The following is a 21,816-nucleotide window of genomic DNA, read 5'->3' as shown; positions in this document are numbered from 1 at the left end:
GGCCCGGCCCCCCCCCCCAGGCCCGGCCTCTCCGCCGGCGCCCAGGAGCCTCCCTGCCCTGAGTACTTCCAGACGGGACCCGGCCGGCTTCACCCCGGGCTCCAGGACTGGGTCTTCCTGCATAGCAGGGATCTGCGGCGGCAGCGCAGGTCTCTTCACCCTCCGCTGTGTTTCCCCACGGCCGGGACGGCCCGCACCCCAGGCCCCGCCAGCCAGTCCCACGGGGAGAGGGAGCCTCGCCTCCGTCCCCACTGGGAAGGAAGAGCTTTCCCCGCCTTCCCTGTCGGGCTCCCCCTCACAGCTCATTGGCAGAAGCCCGGTCACATGACCACCACCCATCCCGGGCCCAGGGGCGCAGACGGGGCACCAAGGCTCAGCCAATCATAAGGAGGCGTGGGCGGGGCCAAGGCTGCAGCGCTTTCCCCGCCCCCTGCGCAGGTTCCGTGTCCTGAGGTCAGGGTTCTCTCTGTCCCTCTGCTGCCTCCCACCCTGCTGGGCACATGTGCGCTTTCTGATAGACAGACAGACAGACACTAGAAAATCTAAAAGTGGAAATGTGGCTGGCATTATATTTTTATTCTACCAAACTGTTTTGGAGTAGGAGTCAGCGGTTTATAGCCCTTAGGCCAGATCCGGTATGTTGCCTGTTTTTGTAATAAAGTTTTATTGGAACGTGCTCATTTAGCTGTGTTGTCCGTGGCTGCATTTGCATTATAATGGCAGAGCTGAGTGTTTGTGACAGAACTGCATGGCCTTAAAACCTCAATACTTTACTAGGTGATCTTTTAAAAAAAAAACAACAGTGCTGACTCCTGCTCTAGATTATAAATTCTGCCCACTAGACCTTAAGCCCAATATTTTGTTCATCCTTAGTTCGTAAGGTCTTGCCCTTCAGGGTCTTAATAAGTATTTATCAAATAAAGGTAATGAAAGAGTGAGGAGTTTTGATGATGTATTCTTTAAATCTTTAAAGTGTGAGAAAGAATGTAATTTTTCTGGAGATGGTAGTTTGGTGGAAATATGGGAGATTTAGATCAGGCTCTAAGTTTAATTCTGTGTCTGCGGTAGAAGACAAAGAGTTAAAAGCTGACATGAGTGATATAAATGAGGGACTGGACTGGGTGTCAGGAAATAGGGAGTGGTGAGGACTGGAGTACATGGAGGAACACATATCTGACTAAAGGGGCAGCTGCCGTTCCACGTTGGCCAACGGGGGCCATGTGGGACTGTGGGCTAGGTGTGGTATGAGCTTCTGCTCTTCTCAAAGGAAGCAGGAAATTCACATATTTTCATTTAAATCTCCCCCATTTGAACATGTTAAGAGCTAATTTAATTTTTTTAGAACAATGGTGAGCCAAACCAAACGTGATTTTAAGGTGATCTGACCAAGGGTGTCCAAGTAACTTCTTTATGGAGAGGTAATTGCTAATGAACACAAGTGGTTTTAAGTCAGCTTGGCTTCTCTACCCAAGGAAAGCTTATTCAGCAGGCCATGATTTATTCACCTGTTCATTCGTTCACTTATACATTCAACAGGTATTTCCTGAGGGCTGCTTATATCTCCCAGGCACTGTGCTTAGGGCTTCTCCATGACTAAGCTGTGTTCATTCTGACAGCTGAATGCTTATCACTGATGAATGGGTTGTCACAGGGAGCAAAGTAGATAATACCTCTGATGGGCTTTGTCAAATATAACATGATACGCTAATGTGAGCTATTTTTGTTTATTACTGTATGTAAAAACCCAGCCAGTGGTTGATAAGACATGGAGAAATCTAAGGTCTTGAGATTTTGAGGATTAAGGATACATGCTAAGCAGTGTCATTTTGTCTGCTTTTAGGTTTTCTTAAAAACCATGGGAGAGGTTCTTCAATTGCCCACTTGGATTGATGTGTCAGAGGTAAGAAAAAATAGAATATTTTTGATTTTCAAAATGATGTACTTTGGGGACCGGTGTGTCTTCCTGGAAGTGGTGTAAATATGGCCCAATTCACATCCCTAGGAGAAATGATGCATCTTCCAGTCTTACTATCTGGGACATTTGAGCTCATTTTGACCAGATATACAGATTGGAAGTGCCTCATCTTCTGTATGGCTCAGGAATTGTGTGGGTGTTGGTAATGTGTTATTCTCCTCAACACCAAGCAGGGAAATGGTTGCATTTCTTCATGAGGAGTGGATACTTGGCTGACCTCTATGTATCATTTTAATAAAATATTTTTCACTGTCATATTGTTCTTGAGTGGTAATAAAAAAAAAGTGTTTTATGTTTAGAGATCACTAGATTAAGTGAAAAAAGTGAAACATGTGACAATATGTATTTCATGGTTATAAACATAAAAACCAAAAAAGCTTCTTTTCCCCTGAACTCCAAATAATTAGGATAATGGAATATATATATATTTAAAAGTAACTTCGTTGACTTTACTATTTAACAAATAAAACAAGTTAATGTGTTGTAGAGAAGGTAGAAACTGCAGATAATAAACACCGTATGAAAGAGCAGTCACCTGAAGTCCTAAGGCAGACCATGACAGTGAGCACTCTCGTACATGTCCCTTCCTGTCTTGCTTTTGTTTCACTTGCATGCACATATATTGTACAAATACACTGATGTCTGATTTAATCTGGTTGTCTTTAGCTACGTGCAGGACCATTTCCAGCGACACTGGGCATATCAGGCAGCCTAGGCGAGGCTGTGCTGCGGTAACAAATAGACCCCTGCGTTTCAGTGGTGTACACAGTTGAAACTTACTCCTCACTCATGCAAAGTCCAAAGTGGGTCCGAGGAGCCTTTCCTCAGTCCAGTGACTTTGGGGTCCTGGCTCTCTGTCCATTTTCTGATGATGCGGTCTCAACACGTGACGTCCAAGGTTGCCCGGCAGGGTGGAGGACTCTTAACTGCCTCCCTCAGCAGAGCCGCAACCTGGTGTAATATTCAAGTGCTCATTCTCCTGAACCCCTATGATGTTTAAAAAATATTTGGCAGTTTGAGGCAGAAATGCTGCTAATGAGATTGCAGTAGGGTTTATACTTGAACTTTTTTTTTTTTTATTTGAGAGAGAGAGAATGAGAGACAGAGAGCATGAGAGGGAAGAGGGCAGAGGGAGAAGCAGACCCCCTGCTGAGCAGGGAGCCCGACGTGGGACTCGATCCCAGGACTCCAGGATGATGACCTGAGCCGAAGGCAGTCGCTTAACCAACTGAGCCACCCAGGCACCCTCTTTTTTTGTTTTTTTTTTTTAAAGATTTTATTTATTTATTTGAGACAGAGAGAATGAGAGAGAGAGAGCACATGAGAGGGGGGAGGGGCAGAGGGAGAAGCAGACTCCCCGCTGAGCACGGAGCCTGACGCGGGACTCGATCCCAGGACTCCAGGATGATGACCTGAGCCGAAGGCAGTCGCTTAACCAACTGAGCCACCCAGGCGCCCCTATATTCAAACTTTTTATTTGAACAGTTTCAAATGGAATGAGATGGAGTGAACACTGGCAAAGGGAGGAAAAAAGGGGACCTGAATTTAAGACTGATACAGTCTTACATAGAAAGAGATTCTTTTTTAAAAGGCACAACCCTCCAGAGTCCTTGACTTCCAGGGGGAGTCTGTGTATAGGGCTGCAGCATGGGAACCCCCCGAAAATGGCCAGTGGAGGGCCTGAGCAGACCCATTTCATCAGCATCATTTTAAAGTAACTTTTTCTGAATGCTCTGCCACAAAATATGAATAATCATGAAGCTATTCAGATTTAGGCAGGCTCTAATGTGCGTTCAAGAGAAGGTATGAATCAGCTACTGCCCAACAGAATTGCACGCCAGAGACACAGATTTCCCTGTGTTTAACTATGCTCGGCTGATTAAAATCAGGCCACAGACAGGCCTCAAGAAAATGTCTAAAATTGGCCTCAGTGTTCTATTTCCAGCTCATTAGATTCTCATGGCCCGTGAATCTATGAGAGAATGCTAAGGATGCTTAGCAAACAGATGCTTTTCAGAAAGGTGGGGAGGATGGAAGGGGCATGATGGCAGAACGCACAGCCACCGCGCACCTGAGGGGCTGAGAGGCCCTGTCCCCAGTAGCCGTGTGTCTGATGATGAGGGCCAGTCAGCCCCATCTGAGCGGTCTGCAGAGATACGGGGTGACCAAGAGGGACCCCTGCCTTCTTGGGGGCAGCATCCACTGGGATCCTCTCTGTGTTGGGGACTCAGAAGGAGTGAAGGGGCCCTTGGAGGGAAGGGATGCACCAGGCAGGTGGGAGGCCAGAGAGGATTTGGGGTGCTGACACCTCCAAAGCATCCCTCCCCTGCATGGAGAATAGGATGAAGCTTCTGGTGTCCTTGTCCTGGAGGGGACTTGGGGGGCATTTAGCCCCCTCCTCCTGAGACAGAAGGGGGCAGGGCAGGGGGCTGGTCAGAGATTTGTGGAGGTGAGTTCAGAGTGCAGCTGGGCCCAGGTCTCTGTCACCCGTGTCTAAGCATAGAAGCCTTGCAGCCAACGGCCCGGGTGACCGGGATGTCTGCGTGCTGTGAGCTCAGCCGGGTGGATGACCTCAGCGACCACTTCCTCGCCTGTAAGAGGGCTAGTGCTGGGGGCTCTCCCCCGTTCCTTCTCATCTGCTCATCGAGAGCACAAGCCTGGCCCGCCATGGCCTCCAGAGATGCAGCGTGCTCCTCCCGTGGAGGGGTGCCGCGGGGCCAGCGCGCAGCCTGGCGGAGTGTTCCGCGGGGGGGCCTCGGGTGGGCCTCAGGACACTCGCTGTGCAGGTTCTGTTGGCTCAGTGCCTTCACGTTGTGTTGTGTTCAGGACAACACCGTGGTGCTGGGCTTGATCGAGACCGTCGACACTGTCATGGACCACATCTCTTCCAACCTGGACCCCCGCGAGCCCCAGGTCACCATCGTAGGCTCTTCCTCCATGGCAGGTACTGGTCAGCTCGGTGTGGGATGCGGCCATGGGTGCAGGCGGGGCGGTGGGAGACTCGGGAGGGCAGCCGGCCTGTGGGGTTTGCTCTGACGGCCCCGCGCTCACCTGCACAAGCACGTGCGTACACACTCGTGCACAGGGGCGCACACACCAGGGTGTGCATTTGCACACACAGCGGGCAAAGGTGCACACACGTAGCAGGAAACACTCATCGGCTCAGACAGACCTCTCTGCTTTTCTACACGACATTGCCCTTAACGAAAATTACACTTCGGAGGGAGAGTGAGAGCGGGGCACGTGTGCTCAGCCATGATGTGGACACAAAGCTACGGAAGCGTTTGATGGCGACCCGGGCCCGGACTGATCTTGTGTAGCAGTCCCCTCTGTTCAGAACAGGAGTCGGTATCAGCAGCTCCTCTGAGTGTGGAATAAAAGCTGCAGAATCAGGTTTCCGAGAGCCAGCTGGAGGCTTGGCCTGAATCTGCTTTTCCAAGATAATCGGCGCAAAGTCCCTCACGCGCTGACTTCATGGCCCCTCCATTTAAAAAGTCCTTATCTAGGGACCATTGCACTGCTGATACGCTCCTGCAAGAGCCGAACTCCGGGACAGGGGTTGAACTGACCCACGGAGGTTAGTTTTAGGGGGAATTTGTCGGCTGAGCTAGTGACTGATGGCTGGAAGGCCAGCATCTCTGGCACCTTCCTTCTCCTGTGTGTCATGGGTCCCCAGAGTGTGGTGAGGAGCAGCCCTGAGAGCTGACGGGCTGCCCTGAGGGAAGGAGGGGTCACCTCGGGCCACGAGGCCCACAGTGTGTGGCTGGATGGCCGTGTCAGCCATACAGTGGAAATGACGTCCTTGGACCCTTATTTTTGTAGGTCGTCATTTTCTAGAGGTAATTACACCGCCCAGGGGAGCTCGTTCTGTTAACAAAAGCAGAAGCAGATGGGGTTTGACAGCCCAGTTTCCTTTGCTGAGCAGCTTACTGACTGTGGCTTCCTGTCTTTGGCTTGTTCTCAGAGTTTTCTGTGGCCAAACTCCTACCCGAGACCATGAATTCCTCCCACTACCGCTTCCCGGCCTGGGGGCAGAGCTACATCGAGGTTCCCCACAAGGCGTTCCGCAGCCAAGGTGAGTGCAGCTGCTGAGCCCGCCCCAGGACCTCGGGGGCTCGGCCCTTGTGGACGAGCGGCTGCAGTTACCTGGAGGATGCAGCGCCCTCAGGCCTGCTCGCTGTTCCCGCAGGAGCGGCTCTGGGCCAGCACTTCTCAGCGGGTCCTGGTGGGCGCCTGAGATGCTCACTCAGAATGCTGATTCCAAGTGCGCCCCAGCCTCGTGAACTGGAACTGGGGAGGAGGCTGGGAATCTGCATTTTGGACAGGCTCTCGAGGTGATGCTGGTCCACTGTGAAAGACACCTGTGTCCTCCCAGATCGGCACAGTGACATGTCAGCAGAATATGAAGAGACGAGGCCATCCCCCTTCCCCCATCCAGGGTGGCCTCCGGCTAGGTGAGGGGTTTGTCTGCCCAGGGGTCTACTTCCATCTCCGGGGGCTCAGGCAGCTCTGGCCATTTTTGCTACAGTGACAGTCCCTCTGGCCCCTTGAAAAGTGAGTGCCTCCACTGCTTGTCCCTTGGGAAGTCGGGGATGGGCCTGTGGCCTTGGATTCGCAGGTCCTGACAATCCGGCCAGAGGACATGCGATTCTCAGAGACTGGGGACCAAGAGCAGCCTGGGTGGTATAGGATCATGGTGTCCCCTCCCCAGCAAGGAGTTGTCACTCGCCAGCCCTCAGGGGCCCATCTCTGCTCCCTCTATGTTCTTGTTTGCCTGTGTAAAAGGTGCCTGGAGATGTCACAGGACACCCCCCACATGGGGTGAACTACAGAAACGGGGGGTGTCTGGGGATGATGCTGTGATCTGCCAACTACGCACGTGATCTTTGCTCATCTCATACCACCCGGCTGCAGGATCTAGAAACCCTCCGCTTTTCACACTCGGCAGGGCTGTGGCCTCATGCTCTGCCCTGTGGCAGCAGGATTTATTGGTCACAGGGACCGACTGGTGGCTGGATTTCCCAGGCTCCAACCCTGGTTCAGCCACTTACTGGCTGTGTTACTGAACCTGCCTGCGTTACAAACTCCTCATCTGTAAAATGGGGACAATATTAGTACTAGACTCGTAATATCGTTTTGAGAAGAATGAGCAAAGCCCTTCTACCTGGCACACCGTGAGAGTGATACGATGCTAAATGTATTCCTGAAATTTTAACATATTCAACGAATATCCCCGAGGAACCCCAGAAGACAGCTAACCACTTCCTCCTCCAAGCGTCCTCTGCTAAGCTAAAAATGATTCCTGTTTCAAAGTCGTCATAGAGCAGAGAGGTGGGACGTAGCCACAAGGCATGAAGGATGCCTGCGTGATCGCCGCCACTTGTAAATCCTGCATCTGCTGCCTCGCTCACGTCTTCGCATGGCTGCAAATACTCCGTATGCCAACAGCAAACAGGACATACTCACCCAGAGGACGCAGAGATGGCGGCTGGCGCGGTGCCCGCTGCTGGAGCGGGCCCTCCGCCCTCAGAAACTCTGGCGTTCCTGGCGAGTCAGGCTCTCCCCGGGAGCCGCGGCATCTGCGTGTCTCCCGTCGGCTCAGAGGAGGGGCACGCAGTCCCTGCCACCGTTCAAGCCACAGCTGAAGGGTCACAGAGTTTCTACTCAGGCCCCTGAGAGTCCCGCCCCCACCCCCAGGAGCTGCCCCCGGGTTTTGAGCGTGAGGGCAGGCACGGCGCTCTGCTGGGCAAGCGGGTGTGGCTGGGGCTCTGCCGCTGGAAGGTGACAGGTGTCTGTGACCCTCTTCTTTTCCGCAGCCTGGACCACCATCGTGGGCCTTCTCTACCACAGAATGCACGATTACCTGGACCACATCCAGCCAGCCAAGACCAAGTGAGTGTCTCGGGTGACACGGCAGGGAGAGGGCAGCGGGCGTGTGTGCACCTGCCCGCCGGACGGCTGACCGCGGAGACGCCCCCCGCCCGCCCTCCCAGGTCTACAGGGCCGCAGAGCACTCGCAGTGCACGCCTGGGGCTTTTCTATTAGGGCCAGGGCACGGCCCGCGGAAGCGACGCAGGAGCTCGGCGCTGGGGGTCAGCGGGCCCTGGGCGCGCAGGCTGACGGGGCAGGGGGCAGGGGGCAGGGGACCACAGCCGCCCGGAGCTCCCGGTGCGCGGACGAGCGCCTGCACCGCCGAGCCTCGCCGCCGCTTGTGGGGCGGGGGACACAGCACACGCTGCACCAGTCAGGGCTGGTTGGGGGCGCGGCCGCCGGCGGACGGCGGCGAGGCCGGGGGCTCGTGGGGCGGGGCAGGCTTCAGGCATGGCGGGACCCAGGGCCCGGGGAGGCCTCCCGACCTGGCCGCTCTGTCTCCCGCCTGGGCTCGCCTCTATGCTGGCCCCTTCCCAGGCGGGCCCCTCCACAGAGGCACGGCTGGCTCGGGCGGCTCAGGACGCCCCGGCTGGGGTCCCGAGGTCTCGCAAGGGCAGCAGCCTCTGTCCCGACCGTGCGCGTGGAAACTCAGGCAGGGCTGTGATTGGCCCGTTCGGTCATGTACCCATCTGGCTCCTTCCAATCATGGTGGCCGGAGCATCCTGCTCTGTCATTGGCCAGGCCTGCTCACATGGGCTCTGTGGAAACCCGGGGAAAGCTGTGATTGGCGTGCTTGGGTCATGTGCCCACCCTGGCCTCCCCCATCACGGCGGCCGGGCGTGCTCACGTGGCCCCTGCGGCCTGGCGGCGGGTCGGCCCGCCCAGGGCGCGGGGAGAGGCGGGTTCCCGGAGGGGAGGGCAGGGGAGGGGAGCGGAGGGAGGCTGGCGCGGCCGCCTTGGGGGCACACGGCCCGCTCCCGAGTGGCCCTGGGCCCGATCGCCCCGGGAAAGCCTGCGCTTTGGCGACATTCCTCGTAACTAAGGGAGGGGACCGGTCACTGCTGCTGTGCGATTCCAGACTCCTTCGGGGGGTTGTCCGAGGGAAATGCCGTCACCTTGCCTTCTCAGCTACCTGGGGGCTCCTCCTCCAGCCCCAGATTACCGTGAAGATCGGTGGCCGCGCCCCCCCGCGGGACGGTCAGGCTGGAGCTGGCGTGTCCGAGGCGCGGCGAGCCGGTCCGCGGCCCAAGGGCGAGAGCGCGTGGCGCGAGCGGCGTCCTCCCGCCTCGGCCGGGGGCGGAGAGAAGGCGGGTCGCCCTTCAGCGGGCAGTTCCCGGGCCGAGCAGAACCGTGGCTGGCCGGCGGCCGACGCACCTCTCCACGGAGGGGCACAGTACCTGTCGCCGCGTCCGCAAGGCGCAGCGTGTCCGTCCCGGCCGCTCAGTGGGCCGGGCCGCGCGATCGCAGCCTCAGACGAGACGCGAAGGCACGGGCGGCGTGCCAACGAGCTCGCCAGGCCCCGGCGGCGCCCCAGGCCCGCGTTTGCGCGCCCCTGCCGGCTGCGCTCTTGTGCCACTGGATGGGGCGCTGGGTGCCCTGCGCTGGGGAGTCCAGGGATGCGCTCGAGGCCTGGCAGCGGGGACAGGCGCCCGCACAGAGGACTCTCGGGAGCCTCGGGCCGGGCTGCACGATCCAGATCGCCGTGGTCAGCTCCCCCTGTCCCCGCAAGCCGTGCGCCCTGGGACTCGCCCAGGCAGAGGGCGCCCCTCGCGGCCCCACCTGTTGGCGTTAAGGCCTGTGGACCGCTTGCACCGTCAGCAGCACATGCGTGCTCAGTTGGTTTCCCGAAGTCAAAACAGGACTATATTGCCGTGATGAGAACGTATTTTTCTTTTTTTAAGATTTTTATTTATTTATTGAGAGAGAGAGTGATAGAGAGAGAGAGCATGAGAGGGGGAGAGTCAGAGGGAGAGGCAGACTCCCTGCTGAGCAGGGAGCCCGATGCGGGACTCGATCCCGGGACTCCAGGATCATGACCTGAGCCGAAGGCAGTCGCTTAACCAACTGAGCCACCCAGGCGCCCGAGAACGTATTTTTCATGTGTGGAATCTTCAGCTTCAGGGAAGTTCTAAGCGCAGCACTTAATGCAGAAGTGTCTTATTGTCAGAATTAGCCTTGAAAAAAAACCGTCCAAGTGGTTCAGCAAGCATGGGCCCTGTACTTGCCGTCTGCCCTCCTGTGGGGTCAGGTGGGACCGGAGTCGGCCAGCAGCGTGGTAGCCCGCAGCGCGGGGTTGGGTGCGGGGCGCCCGGGGCTCTCCGCCCAGCGGGGCCCTTGGCGGCGGTGTGAACCTGGGCGACGCCTGGCCGTCTGGCTGTGTGCTCCCGTCTAGAATAGTGATGACGATGGACCGACGTGGGAGGCTGCCGTGAGCGCGGAGTGAGTTGACTGTTTAAACGAGGCTTGGTGCTTTTAAGGTGACACGTAAGCACTTGCTTTCATCACCTCATAAGATGGACGTTCTCGCCATGTTGACCGGAAGACAATTCTCAAATTCCACACGCAGTTAGGAGGAGAGGAGTAGAATCAGCAGATAGCATGCTGGTCTGCTCGCCTACACAGCGAGTCCCTTCTCTTTTAGGATCATGCGCTGTGACCTTCATATGTGTACGGTTTTGTAAGAATGAAAGGTGCTGTGGAATTGTAATGTCCTCTCCATCCCCTTTTGGGGTGAGGTGGAGTCAGCATGAGTTTAGTGCATGAAGATGGGGGGTAGGCTGGGACGGGGTCTCCACCTTCACAGCCAAGCCCTGGGTGGGCCGTTCCAAGGGCCGGTCCCTGCTACACCCCCTGCACACGGAGGGTCTCACCTGCCCCATCAGTTGGGGGCTGCTCAGCTCTTACCAATGGCTGTGCTGTGCCAGGCAAGCTCCTGGGACTGCCTTTCCCTTCGAGTGGGGCTGAACGGATTGGCCCGTCGGACGGCTGGGCAGGAAGTCTGGAATCACCTGCTCCCACTGCCCCTCTGAGGTGGAGACCCGGGCCCGGAGAGGGGATCACTGCCAGCTGACAGAAGCAGGGCGGTGACTCGGTTCCTGGGTTTCCGTGTCTTGTTGACAGACTCACACGTGCTTCCGACAGATAAGTTCCCGGAGGGTTTGGCTTGGCTTACGTGTCCACACTTGTTCTTTGTAGAGTAATGCCAACCAAACAATGCAGAAGGAACGACAGAATTGGGAAGACACCATATTGGAGCCCTAAGTGTAGTCACTGATCAGGGCAAAGATTATCAGTGAGTGTAGACACCACTGGGTGAGGGGTATTCGGGGGACAGAGTCACTTACTTTACAAAGTGAGCAGGGCACCTGAGAGTGCAGAGAGCAGGCCGGCGCCACTTCAGCCAGCCGGTCACACTCGACATCATCAGCAGTGGGGCGTGCTATCCTGTGTCCCCCGAGTAGGCCTGCCCCACGTGCCTGGCCTGGAGCTCCTCGTGAGCACACAGCAGATCCACAGTGAGGGCCGCTTGGCAAACTGTGGCTGCCGCTGCTGAATGGAGTCAACAGCAGAGCACGTGGTCTGGAGGTGGGGAAGGGGGTCGTCACCTGGGGGAAGCCGAGGGCCTTTCTCGTGGGAGTGAGTGCACACCAGGCAGGGGAACCACGGGTGCTCACCGCACTACCATCTATCACACCGTCTGATAAGCAGATACCTTGAAGGTAGCTTGACCCAAGGTCACACAGCGGAGTGAGCAGATTGCTGAGACTCGCACCCGGTGCTTCGACCCTTCTGTTCTCCATGCTCCCCGGGCCATGTCTTCTTCCACTGTTATCAGCTCTGTGAGCTCAGGCCCCCATGCCGCCCACAGTGCCGGCATCCAGCCTGGCAGGACAGGTACTGAATGATGGAATGCAGGCTTCGGAATGGCAGCGGCGGTAGGTCTCCTCTGCGGCTACCGAACGAGACCAATCAAACTTCCATCCAAGGAAGATTCCAGGCTCAAAAATTTCAGCCTTAACATTAAGTTCTAAACCCAGGTTCTGGCTGCGTGCCCTTCCCCTCTTCCCCTCCCGTACTGATTTTTTCATTTATTTCCAAGGATTGCTGAGGCAGCAAATTACAAAAGGCACGTGCTGTCCGCGGCCAGCTACCTGATTTCTCTGGAGGTGTCCCCACCGCCCGTGCTCTCCCAGAACCTGTCAGGATCTCCGCTTGTCACGGTGCAGCTCAGGCACAGACTGGTGAGTGAACGCGGACTCGCCCTCACTTCCGTTCTTCACCTGGCGTCATGGACACTGGGGAGTCTGTGGGGCTGGAGAAGGAATCTTGGGTGGACACGGTTTTCACACGGCGGTGGGACAGGGTTGGTCGCGCGGTGCTGACGTTGGGGAAAAAGGCTTTCACAGATGTGTGTGTGTGGACGTTTCTGCGGAGGGGGTGCGGCGGGCCGCCCTCACTCATCCTGACTGCAGCCGTTAGCAACCTGCCGCGCTCGGGTCTCCGCGGGAAACACGCTCTGGGGCTGAGGGTGGGCCATTTCTCCGCTGTTTGGAGCGGTGAGTTCTTGGTCCTGCTGGGTTGTAACTGGACCTCTGTCCACGTTCGCTTCATCGTTGTCCATGGGTAAGAATGACAGGTGTCCAGGGACACGGATATGCTCTGTCCTTTCAACAACACACAGCTTTCTTGTGCCAGGATACGTCCCCAGATACGCTGTTGATTCAGCACCTGAACGTCGTGCTTTTCAAGGCCTTTGTTTAAGAACTCACGGTGTTTTTGGTTGTTTGGAGTCATGCTGAAGACTTCGTTCCATTCCACCCCGTCCCGTCCCATTCCACCAGCCGTAACTGAAGACCTACTGTGTGCCGGCCGCTATGTTCTGGGCCCCTCTCGTCCGTCCACGTGGACGTGCATTTTCATTCCCTCTGTCTGCATGGGCCTTTCCCACCCACCTGCACATACAGTCCCGGCCTCAGAATGCCCTTCTGCCCGGCCTCTCCTTCTTTTAAAAAAATCACAAAACATGAAAACTGTTTTAAATTGTGGTAAAATATACGTAAGGTAGGATTTGCCATCTTAACCATGTGTAAGTGCACAGTCCCTTGTCACAAAGCACATTCACACCACCGTCCGACCCCGGACTCTGCCGTCTTCCCAAACGGATGCTCTGCTCACAGCCCCCGGTGCCCACCATCTGCTCTCTGTCACCTCGAGTCTGACTGCTCTGGGGACCTCGTGGAAGGGGGATCCTCCGGTGTTTGTCCTCGTGGTTCTGGCTTATTTCCCTCGGCACCGTGTCCTCAGGGTCCATCCAGGTGGTAGCAGGTGTCAGGACTTCCTCCTTGGAAGGCTGGATAACGTCCTGTTTTCATGCACATAAGATACGCCCTTTCTGTGCCCACCTGCCCATCTGTGGACATTGGGTTGCTCCCCCTACTGTCCGTAAGGCTGTGAACGTGGGTATGCGCTCTCTCTCCCAGGCCCTGCTTTCGGTCCTTCTGGGTGTGTGCCCAGCTGCCGGGTCACAATCCTACGGCCACACTGGAGCCCCACTCTTTTTGTACAAAAGCCACGCTTCTAGCTGCAAAAATGTTCTCAGAGTGTCCAGAGATCTCTGGCCCGCCCGGCATCCTCTGTCTTCGATGTGTAGACACATTGGGCCCCATTGACACCCATGCCCCCTCAGCCCCCACGTCCGCCTCGCTGGCTCCCAGGACACGTTCCTCTTCGGGGGCCACCCCTGTACCTGGTGGCCCGTCCCCGCGACATCACCTCCTATAACTCCGAGTACGGGTCCTTATAACACGACTGCATAACTGTTTACTTCTCTGAATTCACGGAAATGCTGAGATGCCCGTGCCACCAAATACTGATGTCACTGACGACCCAAACCCACAGCAGCCCCGTGGCTTTGACATGAAGCCCCTGTTCAGACAGGTTTCCCAACTCCGGGTGCCCCATGGGGCGTGTTTCCCCCAGGCCTGTCCATTCTCTGTGCTCCCGGTTTCTGCCCCGGTGCTGTCCTTCCCTCTGGGTTCTTGTCTGTGGGCGCCACGCAGGACCCACTGTGACCTTACTGTCAGAGGGTCCCCTCCCTGGCTCGGAGCCCTCATTCTTAGTTCTGCTGGGCCAGGAGCTCCTGGCCACTCCCCCTGCTTCATCCCCTCCATGTGCCCAGACTGACCTTCCGGAAGCTCAGACCAGATGACCCCATTCGTCTATGTAGAATCTTCCAAGCTTCCCCGAAGAAGAATCTAAACTCTGGGCCTCAGGTGCGGATCTCTGGCCGAGCTTTCCTGTCCGAGTTTCCGCGTGAACCTCTCCCTCCAGCAAAGTCAGAGCGCTGCCTCTCCATGTCAGGGCGCGCCCTCCTCCCATCCCCGACCCCTGCGAGAGCCCCTCTGCGCCCTGCCAGCGCCACGCCGGAGGCCACGCTGGAGGACTGTGCAGCCCCACCATGTAGCCGGCCCGTAGGGTTCTTGAGTAGCTGCCCTGGGCCCATTTGGAACCCCTGAGCCCTTCCTCGCGGTGCCTGGCATAGTGCAGGGCAGCGGCTAGGCACATGCTGGGCGGGTGAAAGCCACTGAAAGTCAGTGGCCCCGAGTGAGGAGCCGTGTCCTTGAGCTGTGCTGTCATCTGTGTGAGGTTGCGTGGTTCTTTTCATGGAGAGAATGCTTGCCCCTGGGGCGGAGGGATGAGCTCAGAGGCCGTGGAGGTTTGGTCCAGTGCGAGGTAGAGACGTTTTTAGTGCTTCTGCGTTGAGGGTATTACCCTGCGGCACGGAGAGAGCTCGAGTCGGCAATCAAGTGCATATAAATGCAGAGAAGGCTTGTTTTGAAAGACTCTGGAACCTTCGTGTGTTTGAGGTTGAGGCCGGGCAGGACGGGAGGGCTCGGAGGCTCGGGTTCAGGGCCTGCCGTTCTGGTGTGCGGTGCCCGGAAGGCCCCTCCAGAGCTGGTTCGGGATAAGAGCAGGTCAGTGTCCGTGAAAGATCTAGAGCACAAAAGCACTACAGGTAAACACGAGGGTGTATTAGTTCTCTGATAAGCTTGTTCACTCACACGTCCAGTCGTTGGTTTGTTCCACAGATATCGGCCCTGTGACGTCGACCGAGCGGCCAGCCTCTCTGTGCCTCCAGTTTTTGAGGTGTGATTACAAACACGGGGCTGATAACACGCCCCCACAGGGCCAGTGAGCTCTTCTTGTTCTGCCCCTGGACTTCCGTGCAGACCCAGAAGCCAGCCTTGGCCAACGTTAGCAAAGAGAGTTTTCTGGAAGGACAGCTCGTGGCTCCCGGGGTGGGGGGTGCTCAGCCCAGAGGCCCTGCGCTGGTTTTGTCACTTTGCCCCATGGGGCGAGCAGGTGTGGCCCCGTGCTCTGTGTCTGTGTTCCTAGGAGGAGGAGTGAGAGGCTGTGGCAGAAGGTGGTCGGGAAGCAGGTGTCATTCCCCCAAGGGCATGCACGTGGTGCCGTGTCAGGCCGCGGGGGCTGGGTGAGAGGGCGGGAGGACTGCACGCAGCGCTAACGCCCGCGTGCACTTGACCACTGCCCCCTCCAGATGGGTAGATGTGTCTGTGCACGCTGGGGAGCGCACAGACGGAAGCGTGACAGATTTTAGGGTCGAGTGAGCAAACCTTCCAGGGTGTCTTAAAAACAAGGACGAGCGTTGATTCGAGCCCAGGTGAGGACGGCTGCCCGGGATGGCGACCTTCACAGATGAGAGAGAGCGTGGAAGGAATGTGTAACACGGGGCCGTGTTGCTTCCGTGGCGTCGGGAGTGACAAATCACAGTGACCGAGGACGTTCCAGAAAATGACACGCTCGACCTTGTGCTTTTAGCGCCTGCAAGTTTGCAGGCTTCGGACGGATGGGCGCTCGGGGAGGTTTTGACTCTTCAGTTTGACGTGTTTCTCGCAGGCTGTTTGCTCACGATGCAGACGGACAGCGTGAGCTCGGGGCAGAAATGGAGCCCTGCTCTGAAGGGTCGGGGAGCCCCTCCGACCGCGGCCGCGGCGTAGCCTCCCTGGGGGCGTGGGAAACGTGGAAGGTTTGCTTTATCAGCAGCAGCCGGACTCTCCTCCGAGTGTCAGAGATGCCCTGGGCTCATGGACAGAGGCTGTTTCCCTGAGCGCAGGGCCCGCAGCCGTGAGCGTGAGAATGTGGCCCTGGGGCCCTGGGCCTCGGTCCTGTGGTTACGGTCCTGTGGTTACGGTGTGGGATTTGGCTTCCTTGGGGGTATTGCTACAACCTGTGATTTTGTGAAGAAAAGCCATAAATCTGGCTTTTAAATTATATCTCTGCATTTGCATTGTTGGCAGCTAATTCACATTCGCCTTTAACCTTGTCAACTGAAATATACCTGTGGGTTCAGCCAGTGGGTCACCACTTTATAAGGTCTATTTTTTTTTTTAAAGATTTTATTTATTTATTTGACAGAGAGAGAGATAGCGAGAGAGGGAACACAAGCAGGGGGAGTGGGAGAGGGAGAAGCAGGCCTCTCGCGGAGCAGGGAACCCGATGTGGGACTCAATCCCAGGACCCTGGGATCATGACCTGAGCCGAAGGCAGACACTTAACGACTGAGCCACCCAGGCGCCCTATAAGGTCTATTTTTTGTTAGGTTTTTATTTGAAATGGTTTTAACTTACAGAAAAATTGCAGGACTGTAGAGTTTCTGGGTACCATTCACCAACCTTCTGCTAACACTATTGTTTTAAAGTAATTACTGAGGCCTGGAAATGGACGGTGATGTTCCCGCACTGTAGACAGCCTTCGGATGTTCTCAGTTTACCCACTTAAGGCTCTTTTCTGTTGAGGATCTGGCTCTCGAGAGCTCCTCCAGCCTGTGGTGGATCTTCAGCTTCTCTGTCTTCATGACCTGGTCACTTTGCAGAACACCCCTCAGTTTGGGACGGTCTGACATCTTCTCGGGATTAGGTTGAGGTCATGCATCTTTGACAAAGAAACCACAGAAGTGAAATCGGGCCGTTCTTACTGTGTCTCATCAGCCTGTATCAGTTTCCTGCGGTGTCCGTAGAAAAGCACCACAGCCGGGGTGGCTGAGACAGTGGAGGCGTATGCTCTCCCGGTTCCGGAGGCGTGGGGTCCCGGTCCTGGTCCAGGTGCAGCATGGGGTCCTGGTCCCGGTCCCTGGTGGCAGGCTGGCCCCGCCCCAGGCCCCCCGAGGGCTGCAGGCACCATCTTCCCGCTGCATCCTCAGGGGTCCTGCCCTGTGCGCATTTGCGTCCCACTCTGCTCTCCGTGGGGACTCAGTCCTGTGGGACGGGCCTGCCCAGGGGGCCCCGTGTCACCTGTCACCCTCCACACGCAGTCATATCCGTGGTACGGGGGTCAGGGCTCCCCCTGTGTGGGTTTGGGGGGCAGTTCAGCCCATGACACAGGCAGTACGGGACGCCGTCTGTTCTTCCTGATGGTGGTCGCTGTCACAGCTTGGCTGAGGCGGCGGCTGCCAGGGTTGTCCCCTGTGGAGGGGAGTCTCCTGTGGAGGAGAGCACAGAACCCCACGGCTCCTTGGTCTCATCATGTTTTCCCGTGAATTTTCTGTTCCGTTGGTTACTGTCTGTGTGTTAGCATCGTACCGTTTGCCTGGAGGTGATTTTCCATTTGTTAAGTGAGTTCTGTTACAGGGACAGCCTGCTGTTTCTGTGTGCAATTACTTATTTATATCGACATGACTCACGGATACTTACTTTATTCCTTGGGTTTTTTTTTTTTTTTAAGATTTTATTTATTTATTTGAGAGAGAGAGAATGAGAGACAGAGAGCACGAGAGGGGGGAGGGTCAGAGGGAGAAGCAGGCTCCCCGCCGAGCAGGGATCCCGATGCGGGACTCGATCCCGGGACTCCAGGATCATGACCTGAGCCGAAGGCAGTCGCTTAACCAACTGAGCCACTGAGGCGCCCTATTCCATAGGTTTTAATCCAGTAGTACCATTCTGTATTTTGTTGGTCAGATTATCCCAGCGTTGACCATTCGGAGCTTTTTCCAGTTGGCTCCTGGGTCCTTTGAGATGCCACCCTTGTGTTCGAGTCCTTCCTTCCTTTCTGGCGTGAGAGGTATTCTAGACTCATGCAAGCAACCGTTTCTCCAGGGAGCCCTGGGTCATTTTATCGGGGAGAGGGGCTTACAAACCAGGGTCCAGGTGCTGGGTGTGCTCAGGTCTGCTGGGGTGTCCCTGCTTCTCCATCCTCTGAGCGGCCGGGGCCGGGAAGTGCGTGAACTCACGCGTAAAGCAGACTCAACCCCTGTGCTTTCCACATCTATCCGTCTGCACGTGGGTTGAGATGTGTTTCTTCTGATAGCTATTTCCACCCTGAGACCCAGGGTCAACTCGAGAGTTAGAGGCCTGGCTCTCGTTATTTTCAGTGTGTTTCCGTGTTTGTGTAAATTGTTTTACAGAGGTAGCTGGGCTGGTTTTCTCCCTTCGGAGTAGCTTTATGGTTCCTTTATGATAGAGTGAGATTTGCCTGCTCCTGTTTGTGACATTATGGGTGTGGCCCCATTTTGGTCCATCTCATGACTGACTTGTTTGGGGGTTTGTGGAGGTAACTCTGTACGGTCCGAAGGTGAGGTGAACACAGGCAGGAGCTCAAGGCCGTGCCTGCCCTGCTCCATCTGCACCCCCTGGGCTTTCGCCGCATCCCCACCCACACCCTGATGGTAAGCAACCCCCTTAGCTCCTGGCTCATCCTTCTGTCTTTCTTTTGTGCCAAGTGAGTAGACCCATATGTTTTCTCCCTGTTTCCCCGGCTCCCGGGAAGGGGAGTTAGAAGTTCTTTGGCATGTCGCAGTTCCCGCTTACAGGAAATCCTGAAATCAGCCAGTTCATAGACTCTTCCACTGTTTCTTACAGCTGCATAGTACTCCGCTGTGTGGCTTTATTCAGCCAGCGTGGGCTTTGCTCGGCTCTCGGCTGCATACAGTGTCTGTGCCATTTCTGGTACTTTACAGTTACACACGCTCTGTTGATTTGTCACAGTCAGTGACCCTGAGCACCTGCCCCGTCCTTCGGGGAGCAGCAAGGCCCCTCACCAGCGGGCCCTCTCAGGCCTGCCTCTTCCCTGCCTCGTGGGCCCCTGGCAGCGTTCAGGGGCCGCGGAGTGACAGACTGCCGAGAGAAGGCGAAGATGCTCTGTCTCTACAAATGAGCTAACTCCGAGAACGAACGCTTCTCGCCTAATTCTGTCCCCTCCTCCTCTCCTGAGATCCGTGTGTGTGTTTAAAGATACGACATTATGAGTTGTCAACCGTAGGTAATAAGGAATGCGTTTTACAGATTCAATATCTCACCACAGTTTGGGGAGTGGGGAAGCCTAGAATTAGCCGCCCCCTTGGTGGAGAAGCTGGGCAGCAGTGGGTGCAGATGGCTCTGCTGGGCTGTGTGGGCCCAGGGCTCGGTGTCACCTGGGTCCACCAGGACGTCCGGGGGCTGTGACTTCAAGGGATGCTGAAAACCCTTGGGGCACCATTCAGGCTTCTAGATGCAAGACGCTAAGGAGAGAGTATTTGGAGAGGCATCTCTTTGTTGTAGAAGACTCGGGGCAGGGGCCCTGTGACAGCTTTCGTTGGCCCTTGACATTTTCTAGCCACAGTAGCATTGGGACTGGCCCAGAAGACAGTGTGAGCGTGGAGTGGGGGGCAGTCTCCCTCAGACACTTCCCGAGTCCCCGCAGCGTCCAGTGCCCTGGGGCTGCTGGTCTGGGTCTGGTGCCCCGGGGAGCAGCAGGGCTGGGTGTTTGGTAGGAGTCTGCGTTTGTGTCTGCTGTGAAGTTGGAAGGTGCCGGTTTTAAAACCAGAGAAAAAGGGTGGATTAAAATGCAGTCTCTGTTTTAATGGTTGGTTACTGTAGTTATTTTTAAAAGAGGAAGGTTAAAAGAGAGAAAAGAATTCTGTCTTGAGAGGCAGAGAGGAATTTTTATCATACCCAAGGAGGATGCTAATTGAGGCTTGTCCTCGCCAAGCATTCTCTAGGGTTTTGGGGCTTTTTCTTTTGAAGGTTGCCTTTGCATTTCTGAGGATGTTTTTGGAGGCAGGCTTTTTTGAATTAAAATGATTCGTCTGATGGGAAGCATTTCTCTAGGAGGCCTTCACCCGCAGGCTGTGTGGGATGAGCTCAGAAGAAACACGGGGTGCGCACAACTGTCTCCCCAACTGTGGGAGAGGCATGGTGTGGAGGATGCAGCATGTTTATTCCGACATGGGGGCCAAGGCCTGAGGCCCAGGGTTGAGGCGTGAAGTGCAGTGTGGACTGGGAGGGCTCTCCAAGGAATGGTGGTGGCAGGCCCAGCCCAGGCCTGTCTTTGGAAGTCCCTTAGAGGACACTCGTTAAACTCCCCCTCCCCCGCCCACGGTGCTCAGTCCGTTCCCCAGCGCGATTCGGGGTGCTGTTGGTTACTCAGGATGGTCCTGCTACAAAGGACGCCTGTGAGCCCAGGCTGTGTTCCGACCCTGGGCTCTGGAGCGTGCACAGTGAGGACACGGGTGGAGGGGGCATGTCTGGGGGGCTTGCTGTCTTGTCTCAGGGCCCGCCATGGCCTTCCGGGGCCCTCCAGGGGGCTGACTGGTTTTGTTAGGCATTCTCTTCTGAGCCTGGCAGGAGTCTCTCCCCGCAGAGTGCTACTTTACTGTCTGGGGGGCACGCTGGCCACCGAGAGTCGGCACACCTGTGTCTCGTCCACCAGGGCTGATCAGCACTGGGAGTAGTGTCCACAGTGGCCCCTGAGTGACACTGAGCCCTCGGGCTATCATGTCTCCACGAGTAGGAGGCTCAGATACGCTCAGGCGCATGGCGGAGTCTGAGCTTCCGCCTCTGGAATTTGCTTGTCTTTCGGGCGCTGATCTCCCGACTCAAACAGCTCCGTCCTCTTTTGCTCCCCGTCATGTTGACGAAATCCGTCTCGCCAGGGCTCCTGCTGCCATGCTGTGGTTCTAGGCCGTTCTGTGCGTCCCGGGTGTGCAACAGCCTCCCACCTCTGCCGCAGCGCCCCCTCCCCAGCTGGGGCAGCGCATGTCTGCAGACGGTGCAGGAAGTGCCCGGGGCTCCTGGTGCCCGCCGCTGCAGGAGCCCCGTCCGACGCCTCCGTCCTGCGCCGCCGCCCGCCATAGTCACCTAGCTCCGCGCTCTTGTCCATGGTCTGGCCCTTTCTGGGTTTGGACTGTGAAGGAGTCACTTTTCTCTGCTTCTTCAATTGTAACAGCCAAACCAGATGTAAGACAAGTGCAAGCGAGTGGGTCGATTTCACCGTGGGGCACGGACCCTCCTGGCGGGCTGGGGCACGCAGCTGTCACTTCTCTAGGATTTGTTGTGAGCGAGAAAAATGCCTCGTTGTCTTTCTATGGTCACTCTGTGGTGCATTAAGGACCTAGAATATTCCTACCCTGCAGACTGTGGTGGAAACCCAGGTGCCACATATATTTATTTGAAAAAACACGGCATGCACACACGTGCACACACGAGGAGCAGACACACGTGTGTGTGGCCCAGCAGCCAGTGATAGCCAGCGTTAACATTTTGATTCCTTCCTTCAGCAGACACACATACGTGTGTGCCAAACACACGATTCCTTGTCAGCGGGGTGTGCGCTCCATGCCGTGTTGTGCCTCCAGTTTTTCACTTAACATGTGTATGTTTCTGTGCCAAGAACTGAACACTGTAAGTCATTTTCACGGCTGCACTACAGTCTCTTTATCGCCATTCTGTGGCTACGCCTGGTTTCATGTTTCCATTATCATAAACAACACCATAATGAGCCCTCGTGTTCCTGTTCAATTATCATTTTAGGAGAACGCCCTAGAGTTGCTCCATCAAAGTCTGCACTTTGTTCTTCCACTTCGCAATCTATCACGGATAAACGTTTCAGGCAGATGTGTGTTTCTTCACCTCGGAGCGAGTGGAGTTCTGGAACCGTGTTGGAGCCGGAGGTCACACTCTCCAGACCCGGCTTCTCAC

The 21,816-nt window shown here is 56.2% G+C and overlaps 1 protein-coding gene across 1 annotated transcript in view; it reads left to right on the top strand.

Moving 5' to 3' along the window:
- Positions 1-21,816, top strand: part of ADGRD1 (adhesion G protein-coupled receptor D1) — a 127,609-nt gene that overhangs the window by 36,483 nt on the left and 69,310 nt on the right. The window contains exons 10-14 of the mRNA XM_035016701.1: positions 1,841-1,900; positions 4,802-4,919; positions 5,940-6,050; positions 7,792-7,867; positions 11,946-12,087. Coding sequence (XP_034872592.1) covers positions 1,841-1,900; positions 4,802-4,919; positions 5,940-6,050; positions 7,792-7,867; positions 11,946-12,087 — 507 coding nt within the window. The remainder of the gene's footprint in view (positions 1-1,840; positions 1,901-4,801; positions 4,920-5,939; positions 6,051-7,791; positions 7,868-11,945; positions 12,088-21,816) is intronic.

Source organism: Mirounga leonina, unplaced genomic scaffold, assembly GCF_011800145.1.
Source record: "Mirounga leonina isolate KUSES-001 unplaced genomic scaffold, KU_Mleo_1.0 Mir_171, whole genome shotgun sequence".
NCBI classification, from domain to species: domain Eukaryota; kingdom Metazoa; phylum Chordata; class Mammalia; order Carnivora; family Phocidae; genus Mirounga; species Mirounga leonina.
This window is presented reverse-complemented; position numbering and strand designations above follow the sequence as displayed.